Here is an 18,238-nt window from a genome sequence, read left to right as displayed (position 1 = left end):
TTGTACCTTTCAATTTGTACCTGCTGAATTAGTTCCAGCAATCAGTGTAGTTGATCAGGACAAGAAACATTTTTACCCACACACTTCTACAACACTATTTTTAGAGAGGAGTTCTTCCACTTTAACAGTTCCATTGAGAGATCTCAGTGGCCTCAGTTATCTTGACAGGAACTACCGAAAATTCTGAAGACAAGTTAGTCATTCACTCCTTTGACCCTTCTGCTCCCTTCAATCAGATTGTGGATGCAAGGATCATATCATAAGCCACTTGGTGGTTTTATTTGAAATCCCACAGCCGTGAGATCTGCATCCAAGATGACGGCGCCTATTAATCGGCAGTACCCACGAGGGGCTACAGACTCCGGGGAAGCGAGGGACTGGAGTAGGGCACCAGAGGATGGGATGGTAACCACGGTGGTGGGCCAGTGAGTGGGGCCAGCGCATGTGGCGGGCTGCTGGCAACTCAAGGCAAGGAACCAGTGGAGGCTGTGGGCTGCCGGAGACTGCTGTCTGGAGACTCGTGCCAGGCTGCGGACTACTGGAGACTGGCTTGAACTGGCTGGGGGGGTTCCAAGTATCATAACCAGGATGCGTTGAGGTGCCAAGGGCCCAGACGGGTTCCTGACTGTGTCTGAGGTTCAGATCCGGAGCTTGGATTGCAATGGTTTGGACGAGACTCTGTGTGGCTGCGGAAGTGCTGGGGGTGAATCTACGACACTCGGTGGCTCTGGGGGGACTCTCTTTTGCTTCTCTCTCTCTCTGACTGTCAGAACTGTAAGAGGTGATTAGGCAATTCTTGCTGGTGGTGAATCTGCCTTGCAGCGGGCAAAAGGAAATTTCATGTACTATGACAGTCTTTTATTACTATGACCATAAATTGAATCTTGAAAGGAGGATTGAACTTTTGGAGAATGGAAGCACCTAACGGCATGGTTTTGGATTGCATGGATCACCACGAAAATGTGGAAGGAATGCAAAGGAGGAAAAAAAAATTTGTCATGAAATCCTCCAAAAAAATCTTAGCACTCACTAACTTTTCCTGATTTCTCTCCAATTATTTTCCCAAACCTCTCTCTTCATCTCCTCAGAAGACATCTTAAAGCTTTCTTTCTTTTTTAATTTTTTTAAATTTTTGCTCTGAGTCATATCGAAAACAAAATCCACAAATGATCATCAACAATATATACATAGTGACATTTTTTCTTTTCCCCCACTTCCTCTCTCCCCTTTCTCATTAAAAATCAATAAATGATAAAACACATAAAACAAAGAAATAACCAAAAAAGGAAAAAAGTTGCATCGTCTACTTTCACATATTTAAATCTTATTGTGCTCAAAATTATGTTGTTTTACAAGATGGAGGTTTGTGGTAGGCATTGTCCGACATATTTTATGTACATTTGTCTTTCAGATTGTATGAAAATTTTTCTAATGAATACACTTGATTATTTCTGTAAACCACTGTTGTATTTTAAGGTTTGTTTCCAATTTCCAGGTTGTCATAATAGATTTTTTGGCTACTGCTAATGCTATCATAATAAATTTTATTTGGGCTTTGTCTAATTTTAATCCTAATTTTTTGTCTTTTGAATTATTTAACACAATTTTTTTTGGATCTTTTGGTATATTTTTTTTGTGATTTTGTTTAATATTAGGTTTAGATCTTCCCAGAAAGTTTTTACCTTTGAGCATGTCCAAATTGCATGTAATGTTGATCCAATCTCTTTATTGCAATGAAAACATCTATCCGATGCTGTTGGGTACCATCCTTTTAAATTCTGAGGAGTAATGTGTATTTTGTGTAGCCAGTTATATTGTATCGTACGTAATCTACTATTTATCGTGTTCCTCATTGTTCCTGTACATAACTTCCCCAACGTTTCATTCTTCATCTCTGTGTTTAAATCTTTTTCCCAACTTTGTTTCGGTTTATACTTTATTTCATCTTCTTTATATTTTAATTTGATGTACATGTTTGTAATAATTTTTTAAATTATCATTGTGTCTGCAATTAAATATTCATAGTTGCTACTTTCTGATAATCTCAAACTATTTCCCAATATATCTTTTAGATAAGTTTTCAATTGGCAATATGTAAATATTGTACTTTGTGTTATTCCATATTTATCTTTAAATTGCTCAAATGTTAATAAATTATTTCCCAAAAAGCAATCTTCTATTTTCTTGATTGCTTTTCTATCCCATTCCTTGAAAAAGTAAATTGTCTAAAGCTTTCTTTCTTGAGCAAGGACTTTGCTCACGAGCTTCAACGTCTCCTCTATTGGTGCCTTATTAGTGTCACACTTTGGAGATGGTGCTATAGAAATGCACATTGTTGTTGCTTGATTGTGAGGGTCAAATGTAAAACTGAATCTTCTGTCTTGTAACTTGGGCCCTCATTCTAAAGCAGGTCCTGAGCCAAAATTATCTGTAAACCAATCCCCGGGGTGTTCATGTTCATTTGTGAGCTGGAATGTTTTGGGTGTAGGATCCAAGAGGTGGATGATGGAGAGTTAAACCCACAGATGCTCCCCCTCCCCGCTCTATCTAATCTACCTAAAAATACAAAGCTCTAGGTAGAGTTCACCAGCCTGAAGAGTTTTATCCACAGGATAATATATGATCTACCAATTAACAGTTATTGATATAGTTCTCTGATGCCTAGCCTGCTCACTCAAACACAGAAATCCTCTAGAGCAGGGGGTGTCAAACTCAAATTCACGGAGGGCCAAAATTAAAAACTTGGACGAAGTCGAGGGCCGAACTAAATATTTATTGAAAATTTTCAACAACATCTGCATGTTTTCTCTTCTTTCAACATATGTAATGTTAAACTTTAGGATATAACTTTAGGAGGATAATGTTACAGGTCAGGTGTAGGTAGCTCAAATTCACCCTTTGCTTGACCTGAGGGAAACCTATTTGGTCCCTGTGGAGATGTAGTCAGCATTCACAGGCTGTGTCCATTTTGGCCTGCATCAGGACTCAGAATTTCCTGCTCACTCCTCAGGCTCTAGGCCTCTATTCACCCTCGACCCACCATCCCTCTACCTGACCAGTCTTTTACCCAACCTCTACTCACCCCTCACTCCACTCACTCTGCCTCTACCCACCCCATCCTATACACGCCCCTCTACTACCTCTCCCCTCAACCTGTTCCTCCCTCTACCCGTCTCTCACCCTCTAATCACCCCTCCCCTACTCGCCCTGCCCCTCCCCTTTTACCTCTTCCCTATCCACCCCTCCTTCTACTCATCCCTCCCTCTAACTGCCCCTCGCACCACCATAACTTTACCAAAAAACAGCATCGGCTCTCGCTGCAGGGCGGGCCACCTCTAATAAATTTTTGAAATGATCTTGCGGGCCAAATATAATTATATCGCAGGCCAAATTTGGCCCGCGAGCCAGAGTTTGACCTGTGTGCTCTAGAGCTTTACATAACCACCCTTAATGCAATCTGGGGAAATATGAAATGATGCGGGAAACCTGCCTCTCCAACCCCCCCCCCCCCCCCCCCCACTCCACCTCTACTCACTATCCCACCAATATCCTGAGAACTTCACAAACTAAATGTTACTGCAGTAAAATCAGAATGCCGCTGTTCTTTTTGTAATTTATTGTGAAGAAAGTTTATTTTCAGCGGAAAAAAATAGCCACTAATCCCAGGCAATGGCAAAAAAAATAGTTCAGATAAAATAATTCATCTACAAGTGTATTGCACACTCAAAAGTTATGGATTCTCTCATTTAGTTTACATGCATTTAACGATTCTCCATTTAGAATGACTCTGTTTGAATATTGAATGGCGCTCCGGGCACCACACAGCTGTATCCAAGCAATACCTAATGTGTGGCACAGCCTACCGAAGCAGTATCACACACAATTTGTAGCACACAAGGAGATATAATTCCAGATAATCAAAAATATAATCCAAGGTCAGTTAGTGGAGGAAAGAAAGGGAAATAGTTTCTAAATCTTCCCACTCTCTGTGCATTCTATATAGTGGTTTCAATGGATTCCACTCTGCTTCCAAAATCCTCTTCCTGTCAGTGTAACTGATCACCGCTCCTTTCACACTGCCAACCCTCCTAGGAAGAGGGTAATCTTAATGGGCATGCTAAGGACCCTTTCCCACTGCACCACAATTTACCTGGTTAATCAGTCACATGGCATTTTAAGGGGGGGGGGGGTGGGTCTGCTTCCAGCCACTTGCCCCCACCAAGTGTCAGAGCCCAGTTGAATTCAACTCCCCCTGCCAGGTTGGGATATTTCACACCACGCGATTACCGGGTATGGACCCAATAAGTTAGCCGGTTCAACCCACATGTAATTGGCAGTGTGAAAGTTTGGTAGAGATATAGTTCCTTTCATACTGCTGATTCCGTGTCGGTTAAGCGGCTAATTTAATGGGTCTGTAACCAAGTTAACACATTAATTGCCTTCTGGCAGTGTGAGAGCTCGAGCACAATCTGCTCTCACATTGTCATTGCTGGAGGTGGGAAACACCCCCTCCCCCTTTTAAAATGCCAGGTTACCGATTAACCAGGTAAATCACGGTCCAGTGGGAAAGGCTCAACGAGTGCAGCAGGCCCGGTAAGTTTTCACACTTCCTCGGAGTGTTGGCAGTGTGAAAGGGGCTTTAACGCACACTTAGGAGCTTAGTGAGGTTGAGTGGCTAAACAGAAAGGAAAATGATGCCATGGTTGTGGATTGGGTATATAAATGAGTCATAGGGTGGTGTTAGAGATAAGAAGTATTAGTTACTGAAATCTGGGGGATTTTGGAGGGAGGCATTGAAGATTTTTTTAAATTGTTCCTCCATTTTGTAAATCAATAACTAGAAGGTGCATATTTCAGGTCATGGCTAAAACCAAAAATGAAGTTCGGAGAAATCATTCATGCAGGAGTTTTTTTGAATGTGTTCCAGGAACATTAATGAAGTCAGAATCCAAAACCATCATTTAAAAGGGATAGATATTCGGAAAGATAAAGGGCAGAGTAATTCAACCTTATTGTTCTTTTAGTGCAGTTATTCTCAATTGGGACCAATACACAGGCCCCCTCCCTACCCCCAGGGGTCAAAGTGCATTTAAAGGGGGCCATAGATTGAAATTATAGAATGTTTTAAATTTACTTTTTATGCAGTCAGAAAGTACAACTAGACTGCTTCACGGGGAAGGGGGGCCATAAATTTTGAGCAGAGTCCGAAGGGGGGGGGGGGCACAGCCGAAATAAAGGTTGAGAAAGGCTGGTTTTAAGGCAGTTCATTTTAAGATTCAAAACTTGGTTATGATTGCTGATATCAGCAGGTTCTTTCAAACATCACCCATTGATAAATCTGTCAAAGAAAATCCGACAGCATTGTGTAAATGGACCACATAAGCAAACAATGAAGTGAAAGTGTAAAGCCAATCAATTCAGTATTTACATAAATCCCTGTTATCCGGAATTCAAGCAACCAGAACCCTCAAGCAACTAGCAAAATAAATAGGCAAAAAACATGAAATTTTAAAGTTGGTATCCCCTAGTGGTTACTTTGCCATTCACACAATACACAATCTCAAGTAACTGGAAACACTCTTTATCCGAATACCAGAGGGTTTTTACTGTATTTGGCTTGCTTCGAACCCAAGTTCATGCCCTGTGCAAGGCAGACGAAGAGGAAACTGATTTGGCTTAAATAGGACATTTCCTGCCCACAGAAAATCAATCTGCCAGTAAGCACTGCTTGGATTTCCCCAAGCAACCAACATAATTGTACAATAGGGCCATTTGATATCGATCAATCTCATTATCATTCCCACCATTTCTCCAGAGTTTCTGTGGTGGAGATGCCATCATGGGAATGATACCCCTACATGCAACAGGTCAAATAAAACGTTGGGCTAATATGATGCTGGAAACTAAAATTTTATGCCTTGCAATCTCGTTGGAGGTAATACAAGTTATTCAATCTTTCTCCTGCCTGACTAGGTCTTGGTCCTGAGGGATAGAGGTTTGTGCTGTTCAGTGGATTGTATTTCTCTTAAGCACCATACACCAAGCTCTTTGTGTGCTGTTTACAGAATGCTAACCACAGTGTTAACCACATCTTCCTGAAGCAGGATTGCTGAAGCATGAATTTGTCTCAGCGTTCCAAAATAATTTCACAATTTTCTATGCTGCCAGAAACTAACGCGATTGATGTTTAGAGATGGCTAGTTTGATTCAACTTGTCTCTGACATGATCAAGGCTTTGTGCACAATGTTGTTTGTTCACATAGGCAGGGAGATGTGAAACCCCACGGGATCCACTATTGTCATTGACTTTCTTACACTGGCATTGAAGAGGATCATGACCACATGCCAATAAAGCAGTTCTGGAGCCATACAGCCTGGAATTTAGGAACAAGTATCCCCTGGATCTTCTCTATCATTCTATGAAACCATGACTGATTGGTACTTTTATTCCTAGTTTGCATGAAATGTTTTGGTAATATGCAATTATCTCTTTGCATTCATGTCCCATTCAACAAAATCAAGTGCATACATGACTCAATCTTGGCTTAATTCAGGTTTGTGGTTTACCTTTTTCGTGTGACATGCCAATATTGTTGTAGAATTCAGCAGCTCTATGCCACTGTCTGATGGGAATGCTCCCCTGTTTTGTGGAAAAGCACATGCAGTGTGATTTCCTGCCCTGCCCTGGTAACTCGTGTTAAAGCTCTTGTGGTGCCAGTTAATAGAAACAAAGAGTTTTTCCACATACCATGGCTATTTTTCCCCCCCTCAACCCATAGGTCAAAGCAACTGGCTTTTTCTCTCCCAGCTAAATGTGAGATCATGCTATGCACTTTCATCTGCCTACCATTTCTCGCCTACTTTTTGCCACGGACCATGGCTTAAAAAAAATATTTTTCCCTTTAAAATGACTGTAGTTCCATTTGCAACATTAATTCAATGACCCTTTAATATATCATTCCCAAGTTATTATTCCTAACTTTTAGCTTAATTGGGTTCAGTTGGTCAAGATGCATAATGCGTAATGTTGGTTAATGTAGCTTGGCTTTCAGTAACATCAACATCTAAATGTTAGGACTTCCCCAACTGGAGGCCAGAGGCAGAAGTGGTCATGGCAGACCAAACAGATGTGGTTGGGATGGTTGGTGGGGTAGAATCGTACTGCAGAGAAACAGGCCCTTTGGCCCACCATGTCTATGCCAACCACTATTAGGCCCACATTCTGCATGCAGCCTCTGATCCCTTGGTGACTCAACTGCTCATCTGCTTGCCACTCTAGTGTTGTGAGTGCCTGCCTCAGAAGAAAATTTTCAGAAATTTTCCTTCCCCATTCCCTTATCTCACCAGGGCCAATAACATTGTGGTGTTTAGCAGCTACTTGTCATGGTTGGATGAAACTTGACATATTTTCTCCATCAGAGAGTTCTCCAAGCTGACATGGCATCTGCGGGCACTGTACCAGCCTGATACATCTCGGCCTTGGGCAGACTGTGGTCCAGCCAGCAACAAAACATATTCACTTAAAATAGCTGGGGAGTCAGGGTTTCCCAGCCTTCATTGTTTCCCATTGAAAGACAAAGTAATAATTTAAAGCCTTTGAAGGACAAATATACAAAGGAGGCAGGTGTTTGATGTGCCTGAATAACAGTAATGAAATAAACGTCGACTCATCACCTCTTCATTAGTGCATTTGATGACTGACAAATCACAGCCTAATGTGAACAGAAACAGTTGGTATAAACACTGCATACACTCCTTATGTCTGGCATTTTTTGCATTAATCTCAATGAGGTATCCAAGCACTATTTGCAAGCACAAGTCTTTTAAATTTATACCACTTTAATCGTTGGTGGTGCATACCAGACCCTTCTCTCATGCTGAAAAACACCCCCATTCTCCGTGATTAATGTCTGTTACCAAAGTTACTTCCCACTTAACAAACAAGGCATGTTTTGGCCAGACAAGAGAAGTGCCGTGGAGACATAACATCGAAAGCTTATGTGGAACAGGACATCAAAGTCTAGATTATGCCCATATTTGCCCTTTAATCTGAATGGGTTCATCTCAATTCCAAAATTGCATCAGGCTTCAGATGCCCCGCAGTACTGAAGGCCAAGGCAACTCAAAACAACAATAATGTATGTGGTTTGGGAAATTTGGTGAGACACGTGCTTCTGCAGATCTTGGGTAAGGTCAGGGTTTCGCTTCAGGAAGGCCTTGAGAACAAACTGGGAGAGACAGAGCAGAGTCTGAGAAATTACCTCGAACTAGGCTCAACCAAATGGAGAAGATCGATGAAAGATTTGACCAACCTGATGGGCAGGGACCTGAATCGTTTTCAATAGTTTAAAATAAATGGAGAGGCAACTGAAGGGAACATCAACCTCTCCTCCACTGTTATCACCACCAATGGAAAGAGCTTCTATCCAGAACTAGTAACTCGATTTTTTTCACAACTTTGACAAAATAATTAGTTCCCAATCAATGAAACCAGAGAAGAATCGTTCAGCCTATTTCAGAAACTGGCATGAATAAGATAGGAAGAAATACAATATCTAAACGTTAGAATTATAATCACAGACACATGTATAGACCTCAACAAAGGAAAAGCTCAAAGGGAAGTAGTAATAATTGATAGATAATCAGGTGCAGAGATGAAAGATTTCTATCCTTCACACTCATGGGGCCATTTGTGATTCAAATCAACTGTGTGGATTGGGTTAATGGAAGCTTCCCTTATAGTCTCAGATGATTAAAGGTATTTCTTCACAAGAATCCAGAATTTCACAAACTTGTTTCCACAATATACCTCAGACCTGTTTCCTTGTCTGTTGTCCAATTCAGCTGCTGTGAAGAGGCTGAGATTAGGGATAGACAAAAACCATTGACAACTTCATTTCTTTCAACCATTAGGGCCAGTGACTTGTGGTTCAGCTGTTCCTGTCCATCTAGTGATTACAAATTCCAGATGACTTGCACATTGCTAAAGAATTTGCAGGAGTAATGGACTCTTCCTCCACTTTCATATTCTAACCTCTAGTAGTCTGGATTTATTTCCCATACATGTATCACCACTGCCCCCACAACCTACCAACCTACTCCAACAGTTATTTTGCTTCAGAATAGACTCAGTCTGATACCAGGTTACGGTGTGGTATGAGTAAATGGCATCATTGCACCAAATGGAATTTGCTATTTCCTGAGCATTGAATGAAGCTATGGAGTTTTGGTAACTCTAGGAACCAATACAGCTGAGTTACATCCCTCACCTTTACTTTTCATTCATTTATTAGGATGTCATAGAGAATGATCAGGATGTATTGCCCAACCTAAGTGTCTTTGTAGATGTGCTGCTGAGCTGACTTTCTGAACTGTGGCAGCTCTTCTGGTGAAGGGTAATTCCCTCAGTGCTGTTGGGTAGGGAGGTCCTGGACGTAGACACAGCTTCCAAGTCGAGATAGAGAGGTTGAAAGGTGTTGTCAGCGTACACAGAGCAGAGTTGGAGGGAATGAAAGTTCTGGATGCTGGAGTTGTGCTGGATGACATCGAGCTGCTCGATGGCCTGACTTACGTCTTGTGGATGACATAAAGGCTCTGGTGCTTCAGAAAATGATACGCATTACAGGGCAACCAGTCTCTGACCTGCGCTCGTTACTACACGAATTCTGCTCCACTGGTGTTTCAGATTAATAGCATCTTGAGGCAGTGTAATGGCCAAACAATTGAATAGCAAAACAGGAGGTTAGATTCTCACTTTACCTGGTAATTTTGAGCTACGTATTGTTTTTCAAAGTGAGTCACTTGATGGTGATTGGGAGTGGAACAGTTATTTCTCCCCAGTCGAAAAATGATGCAGTTATACTCCCCACCGCTGATCAAGAGTCACAAACAAGAACCGTTACTTCTTCTTGGCCGCAAGGGAGCACCAGCTCTGTGTCAGAGAGTACTGTGACACCTAACTACCTGAGTCATGGGGCTAAGAGCATTCTCCATCCAGATTCAGCCCCCTTGTTATGGGACATGTCCAGAACATGCCAGGTCTTTCCTCCACAAGTGAGGGGAAAATAAAAAGTAACAAGCCATGTCAAATCACAGCCTATTCTTGCATTCTTCTAATTGTACAGTAGCCTGGTAAATGTCTGAAAGTTGCATGAGGTGGTCTTACAATCAATGTTTTCTCGTGATTCTTTTCCAGTTCATGGACAGGATGTGGGCCTTGCTGCCAGCATTTACTGTGCATCTCTATACGTTTAACTAGAATCCAGAACAGGAGGCTCTTCTGGTTAAACTGGATGCAGCGGACAGAAATCAAGCACCAAGCAACGTCACTATTTTAATTCCAACCTACAAATTTCCTTCGTTTTAAGGCTCACAGGCCAATACACAAATGAGACATTTTAAACCGAGACCCAATATATTTTCAGTTGTGCATGAGGCAGATCCTGCCCATGTTTAAAATATGATTTCATTTAGTCTATATTGCCCTAACAGGCACTTTCGGCCCACGAGTTTGTGCCACCCAATTGGCCTACAACCTCGTATGTTTTTGAAGGGTGATAATAATCTAGAGCCCTGGGGGAAACCCATGCAGACAGGGGAAGAACAAACAAACTCCTTCCAGACAGTGCTGAATTTGAACTCCAGACACTGGGACTGTAACAGCATTGCACTAACTGCTATATTAACTGAGCTGCCCAGTGGGGGTGGAGGAACTTCTATGACACAGGTGAGAAGTGGTTAAAAAATGTAACCACATGGCTGGAAGAAGATCATCTGTCCATTGCAACCATTGCTCCATACAAGTTAGCTGCCATTGTAACATTAAGCCTACTTTTGCGGTAGTTCATGTACCACGAGGTGCCCTGAAACAGTAAATGACTCCAGATAAGTGATAGAACTTCTGCATTATAGAATTCTGTTATATAAATACCTCCCTCCTTTCCCCAAACACGTGGATTCCTGCCACAATGCAGTTCCACAGGTGGCAAACACCCACGTCTTGGCCAATTTACCAGCCATGGGGAAAAGTGCCACCAGATACTGTCACTGCAAGCCTTTCATCGGTAAAGGCTAAAACATACATGCCTGCAGTAAGGCTGTCACTCAGGTGATCTTCACAACGCACAATGAGTGCACACTCTCCTCATAACACCCAAATATTTAGTGAACAAGACTTCAGTCAGTGTGAACGGTTTCAGAGCTTTGCAATGGCAGCCCTACCCTCTTCATCTTCATACTTTTCAAGTTAGCACTGCAACCCTGTTAAGGAGCCTGCACACATTTCAAGGAAGGAGAACCCCTGAACAGAAGGCAGAATAGAATACTGTCTCCTTAAATTGATTTTCCTTAAGTTCAAACAAACTGAAATCGAAGGATTAAGCCTCTTTGAAGTCTGTCAGTTTACAGAGTACAGTTGAATTGGGGCCGAACTTTAATTGAATCTGAATGTTACCAAGCTTTGGAGATAGACAATCAACGTGGTTTTAATTCAGCTCCATTCTCCACTCTGTACATGATCTGCCTACAAATGTCTTCCAACTGGCCCTTCAGGCATCAATCAGTACTTAGTAATGTTGCAGACACAATCGGGTTCAAAAAAATTTAGGAAACCTTTCTTTGCACAATTCGGTTTCTTTCTACTTTCAATGTGATTGATAGATTTGAAGATAGATGATTCAATTTTATTAAATTCTATTTCTTGGATAGAAATTTGCAAATTTATCACATGAAAAATGTAAAAATTGGTTTCTGTGCTTCAGTCAATCTTTCAAGTGTGTATAACAACAGCTCCGGATAAAATAATAAACTGCGGCCGCTTTAAGAAGTTGTCAAGCCTTGAAATGCGACTCTAAAATGCAAGTCTGCATTATTGTTAAGAGGGCCTCACAGATTATGGGACACTGTATTATCTGCCCTAATCTTATAATCAGGTCATCACATATCAGCAAACATATTCCCTATCATCTTCAGGTCACACTGCAGATAGTATGGGTCCATATTCAAGGAAAAAAAAACAATTGAAAAAGGTTCAGAGAGATAATATTTTGAACTCTAAAGAGTCAGGTAGGGTACATGAAAGAAAGGAGAGGAAGGAAACAGTCAAACAAACCTTGAGTGGCAGAGAGAAAATACATAAAAGATTCGGAATTGTGCCAAATTACATGAAAGATGAAGCACAGGAATTAGATTTGTTTTAAAACTTTACAATTTATCCATGGGAACTGGACAAGGCATGAAAGTGCCGTGACTGGTATTATTGCTGACTGTGTTCTCATGCATATGCCAGAAATGCAAACAGGAACATAAAGAAATCAAGCTACAAGAGGGTGAGTCAGCTATATTCCCAAGTAATGACAGGGAAATAGCAAAACGACTTAAGAAGGGTGGCATGATTGGCAAGGTAGTTAGCGCAACGCTTTTACAATGCCATCAATCAGGACCGGTGTTCGAATTCCACGCTGTCTGTAAGGAGTTTGTACGTTTTCCCTATGTCTGCATGGGTTTCCCCTGGGGCCTCCAGTTTCTTCCCACCATTCGAAATGTACTGGGGGGTGTAGGTTAATTGGATGGCACAGACTCATGGGCCGAAATGACCTGTTACTGTGCTGGATGTCTAAATTTAAATTTAAAATGTAAATACTTGGCCTTGCTTTTGACCAAAGAAGATATCAAAATGGATGCCTCACCGCAGCCTGAAAATAATACTAATGGGGATCAAAATGGAGAAAATTATTGCCTTGTAAAACTAAAGAAACTAAATCTCTAGATCTGAGCAGCAGGAAAAACAAAGAAATGCTGGAGGAACTCAGCAGATCTCGCAGTGTCCATAGGAGGTAAAGATAGATAAATGACATTTTTGGGCCTGAGCCCTACTCAATGTTCAAGGAAACTTGCGAAGATGCAACCCAGGCATTTGTGAAATGAATGATTAAGATTGCTGTTGTAATGCAGGAACTATCTGGTAGGCAAAATCAGAAGAAAGCAACAACAATGGGGAAAGTTAAACAGGTGACAGAGCAAGGAATCTGAATCCAAAGGTGTCACATGGACTTGGTGCATCCTTAGGCATCCTATGGATGACTGAATTTTTTTGCTCCACGTGTCTTGCCATGCGTAATATGCAACATAAAGTACGCAAAGAACATTGCTAACCTTCTAAGGGATTAACACTTTCAGAGGCATGTCTTAGCTGCAAGCCAAGGATAGTCAATACTGATTGCACAAAATTATGGGAGGTTTCAGCACCTGACCTTTCTCCGTTGTGCATTCCCTCAATGAAGGCAGTGCTTTCTCTCACCTCCACTATTTTCACAGCAGTGTTAAATCTGTAGCCTTCATCGCTCACACTGCAGTGGATGTTTGGCAAAATCTGAAGCTCGACAACCTCCTGAACCGTTAAAGTTTAGTTTTAAGCTAGAGACAAACACTGTTAACCAAGTTTGTTTTATGATCCTTGGAAACTTCATAACAGGGAATTTACATAGATCAGGTCTGTGTACTCCAGATAATCATCCAGCTTTGCCTTACCTTGCCCAGAACAGTGAGACAGGGCTTGGGATCCAGTTCCGGTTGCTCCAGCTTCACCACTCCCACCCATCCGTACTCATACAGGTCCTCCTCATCATTGTTGTTGCATAGTCCCAACGGGTGCATCTGGGGAGAACCAGCAACAACAAAGTTAATAGGGCACATGCTTATATTCATTCTGAACAAATTTCATTGGCTCTTGATGAGCAGATTAATTTCTCGCTTCCTTTAAAGACCAGATCTTTTGCTTAGCTCTTTGGTGCAGAAATTCCTACTCCATTTAACACTGCAGATCTGAGGAAGCACTAGTAATTCCACCTGGTATTTATTTCAGTTACGACTGAAAACATTGTCACACCAAAGCAATGCAGGTCAATACAGGGACAACTTTAGCCACATCTTTATTATGGGTGGTGACTGCTTCCTCGCCCCAACCCTTCATACCAAGACAGATCAGTCAAATTAGACCATTCAAAGTGTGAGGACAATACTCAAGGACTGTGCCTTCCTCCCCCTTCTTCTTCATTCTTCTCTCCAGCTAACCTCTATTTCTGACAAGCATCAAACAGAGAGATTCATCTTTTCACTCACATCACCAAGAACTACAAATGATCAACAGCTTTGCCAACAAGAATGCAATGGAAAAATATAAACTCGTATATGGGGTGGGGAGACATCTTAGAAGGAAAGATGGAATAAATGAATAAGAGTATCACAAATTCCGTTCATGTTGGCTGTTTCCATTGAACAATCTGTTTGGTCAGACCATGTGAAATTTTACCTTGGGTTCAGTATGACGCTCTTTCAGGCCAGCACTCCAGTCAAGGCCAAACTTCAAGGGCCATTTGATGGATTAGCCACTAAATGTTCAAGTAGATATGTTGAGTGTTATCCATCCATGGCCTCTGCATCTAAGCCCCCTCCCCTCCAAAATACACATTTGTTAATGTACATATCTCAATCGCACAAATCCTCAAGCCCCACCACAGTTCAAATGTTCCCTCCCCGTTCCTCTTTCCAAAGGTTTCCCCTGCTCATGTTCTTTTCACATGGGCTCCCCAGATCTCTGAGGTGGATGTAAAATGTTCCTCACCATTATCTCAAGGAGTGCAGCAATTCACTCCAGTGTCCCAGTTCATATTCATCCTTCAATTAGCAGCACAAACTTTTAGAAGTTGCTGGGAAAATATTGGCTGCCTTAGTCACGGCCATACTTCCTAAAAAAAAGTCATTGTCTGTCAACCACCTTTTGTTGCCTGGGCTTGTGAATTGTTCCAATAAATTATTTGTTCTTTCATATGTTAAAACTAGATGAAGTGAGTTCCCATTGGAACCTAATAAATAAATCTTGAACACTACATACGTACTAATATGTCCTTCATTACCTACATTAATACTGATATTGCACCTCTGCCAACATTTCATGTTGAAATATATTCATTCAACATCCCAGGTTCGGAATGAGAAAACTCATTAATGAGCTGGGTTTCACAATATGATGGGAAAGATTCCACTTGTTCACCATTACACTTAGAATCAGAGATGTACAGCATGTTTCCAACCAACACACCAACCTAGCATCAGTTCTCCCCACATTCTCCCCTGGATTCAATGACTGACATAAACATACTAAGGACAATTTGGAATGACCTATAACCAGCCACCTGCTCATTTTTGGGGTGTGGAAGCAAACCAGAGTGCTTGAAGAAAACCCACATGGTCAAAGTCAATGTTTAGATTTATTGTTAAAATACAAACATTTTATCATGAGATTCTTTTTCCTGCGGGCCAGGCAAAATTTCTACTTATGGGTAGTGCAAAAAAAAACTATACTCGAGAAAAGATAGAGGCAAAACAGAGAAATGTAACAAATAAACTAATTTAAAATAAAGAAACTAATTTAAATAAACAGTGAAATACACAATAAATAAATATTCAAAGTAAGAGTCCTTAAATGAGTGATTAAGTTTGTTGTTGAGTAGCCTGATGGTGGAGATGTAGCAACTGTTCTTGAATCACAAGGGTGTGAGTCTTGTGGAACCTGTACCTTCCTTGGCAGCATCAAGAACAAAGCATCTCCTGGATGGTGTGGGTCATTGATGATTGTTGCTGCTCTCTGACGACACCGTTCCATATAGATTTTCTCAAAGGTGGGGAGAATTTTACCTGTGATGTACTGGGCTGTGTCCACTACCTATCTGCAGGGCTTCCTGTTCAGAGGTATTGGTGCCCCCATACCAAGCCAAAGAGAGAATGTGCAAATTCCATGCAGACAGTGGGCAAGGTCAGAATTGAACCCAGGTCCCTGGCACTGTGGGGGAGTGTAGCTAAACCAGTTGCGCCACTGTGCGATGCTTATGTTTGCAGCCTTAGTGGCAATTAGGTCAATTGTAAAAAAAATATTGCAGCAGGAGGGTACACAATATGTCAACAAAGTACTGAATCTTTTATCTACCGACTGTAGATGTGTTTATCTTTCTGGCAAACTTCATGGAGATTGTTGACGACAACAGACCTGAACCAACAGTGCATGAATGGTTTTCTGACAGTTATTAAATATGGCTTAGAAAGTCAGACAAAGGGAATACTGTCTATTTAACCACAGAACATGCAATACTTCAGCCACCTCTAATAATGCTTGGCCTTGGTTACAAAGCAGGGGTTTGTGTATACCGACCGGTTGGATCACAGGACTGGCCAATAGCCTCACTTATTAAACCTGCCCCAATGGTTTCCCTCAGGAATGTTTGGACAATGATTACAATTTTCTTTGCTTGCGTGAGAGTCTAAATATTTTTAGTGGGCAGTTTCAACGCAAATTAATTGCTAGGTATCAACTGAATGCCCAATAATACTCGTGGCACTATATTGAATATGAGCGCCCTTAACAACTGGTAAAAGAGAAAATAAACATTTTACCACACTGCTGTTAATTCAGAATTCCAATATACAAATTAACTGATGCTTTCACCACTAATCACACATCAAAGATCATCTGACATGAAGTTCAGAAGTAATGCAGCTCTGCTTCCGCTGGAAGAACATCATTAAATTACGATACTTTGCATGTAGCTTGATATCAAGATCATCTGATGTGCAACTTTTTTGGGCGATCATGAGGTCAGAAAATTTCCTGGGAGTCCACATATCAGTGGGCCTCTCCTGGAGCCAGCAGATCAGGGCAACCAGTCAGAAAATTTCCTGGGAGTCCACATATCAGTGGGCCTCTCCTGGAGCCAGCACATCAGGGCAACCATCAAGGCACACCAATCCCTCCACTTTCTTAATAGTCTGAGGAGATTTGGCATGTTGCTGAATATTCTGTCAAACTTCTACAGGCACATTGGGGAAAGTACACTGACTGGTTGCATCATTGCCTGGTTTGGTAATGTGAGTGTCCAGGAACACAGAAGGCTGCAGAAAGAAGCAAACATAGTCAAGTCCATTACGGGCACAGACCTCTCGTTCATGCTATCTCAAGACACCAGTCACAAAGGACACCCATTACCTTGGTCACAGCCTACCCTCAACTGCTACCTCAGGAAAGTAGGTACAGATGCCTGAGGCCCAGCACTTCTAGGTTCAAGAACGGTTTGTTTCCCCAATGGCTCTTAAGTTTCACCCTTCTACCTTATCCATTATCTACTCTGAACCACAAAAATACCAGTCTGTACTATTGAACCATGATTTGTTTCATTACAGCAAGTAAAAATTTTGGTGCATACTGCATGTTCATTGTACGTCTGTGTATGACAATAAACTCATTATTATATGTTTTTTGTAACTTGAACAGAACAAGCAACATTTTACTCTTCTTCTATCTCCCTGGTTACACAAATTTATTAGATTAAGAAGTCATGATATTGAAGCCAGTCTTTAATCCAATGTTCATGTTAAATAAATTCTTACAATGCAGATTGCACAACCGTTGAAATTTTAACAATAAACATATCCAAAACAGATTGGTTGTTACTACGTAACTTTGTGAGAGCATGAATTGGCAGCTATGTTTCCTACATAATGGCAGCGATGCGGCTGTAACATAGTACAGTGGCTATGAAACACTTGGGATGTCCTGAAAGTGATACTAAGATGTTGTGGACATACAAGTTTTCCTTTGATCGTGTCAAATCAATTCAGCTGAAGACGTATTTTTTTCACACTCTTTTTTATATTTAAAGTATACATTTCAATTAAATTTCCACAATGAAAGGCACAAAATATCTTAAGGCAATTTTCAAAGACTTGGAAGAATAAAAAAAAGTCAATACATAATCAGAAGTGCACCTCATCCTTTGTTGTTCCCCCCCCCCCCCCCCCTGCCCCCGAGAGGTGAAGATTCTGGCTGAGAGCAGGAGAGCAGAGATGAATTGGATAACTCTTTCAAAAAAACTGGCACAGGTAATAATGGCTGCTGTGCATTTCCTGTATGTTTTATATATGCAAATCTTCAACATCTGTACTATTTTGCATCTGAATAAGTAATAATCACTATTTTTGGCTTACATTTGCAAGGTATAAATTCAAAACATCTGTGTTTTTAGTTGTGATAAAGCACAGGATTACTTGTTAGCTGTTTTACTGAATGATAATTCATGTTTCTTCAGTAAATGCGAATCATTTGAAGTACATAATGAGAGTATATTGGCAAAATGATATACTATGTTATATATTTGGAGAATACCCTCAGGAAGAAGTTTTGGCATGAGAA

At 41.1% G+C, this 18,238-nt stretch overlaps 1 protein-coding gene across 1 annotated transcript in view; it reads right to left on the bottom strand.

The window, feature by feature from the left end:
- The window catches only part of LOC138750445 (E3 ubiquitin-protein ligase ZNRF3-like), a 206,244-nt gene that overhangs the window by 64,444 nt on the left and 123,562 nt on the right, over positions 1-18,238 (bottom strand). The window contains exon 2 of the mRNA XM_069912487.1: positions 13,528-13,653. Within this exon, the coding sequence (XP_069768588.1) occupies positions 13,528-13,653 (126 nt within the window). The remainder of the gene's footprint in view (positions 1-13,527; positions 13,654-18,238) is intronic.

Source organism: Narcine bancroftii, unplaced genomic scaffold, assembly GCF_036971445.1.
Source record: "Narcine bancroftii isolate sNarBan1 unplaced genomic scaffold, sNarBan1.hap1 Scaffold_151, whole genome shotgun sequence".
NCBI classification, from domain to species: Eukaryota; Metazoa; Chordata; class Chondrichthyes; order Torpediniformes; family Narcinidae; genus Narcine; species Narcine bancroftii.
This window is presented reverse-complemented; position numbering and strand designations above follow the sequence as displayed.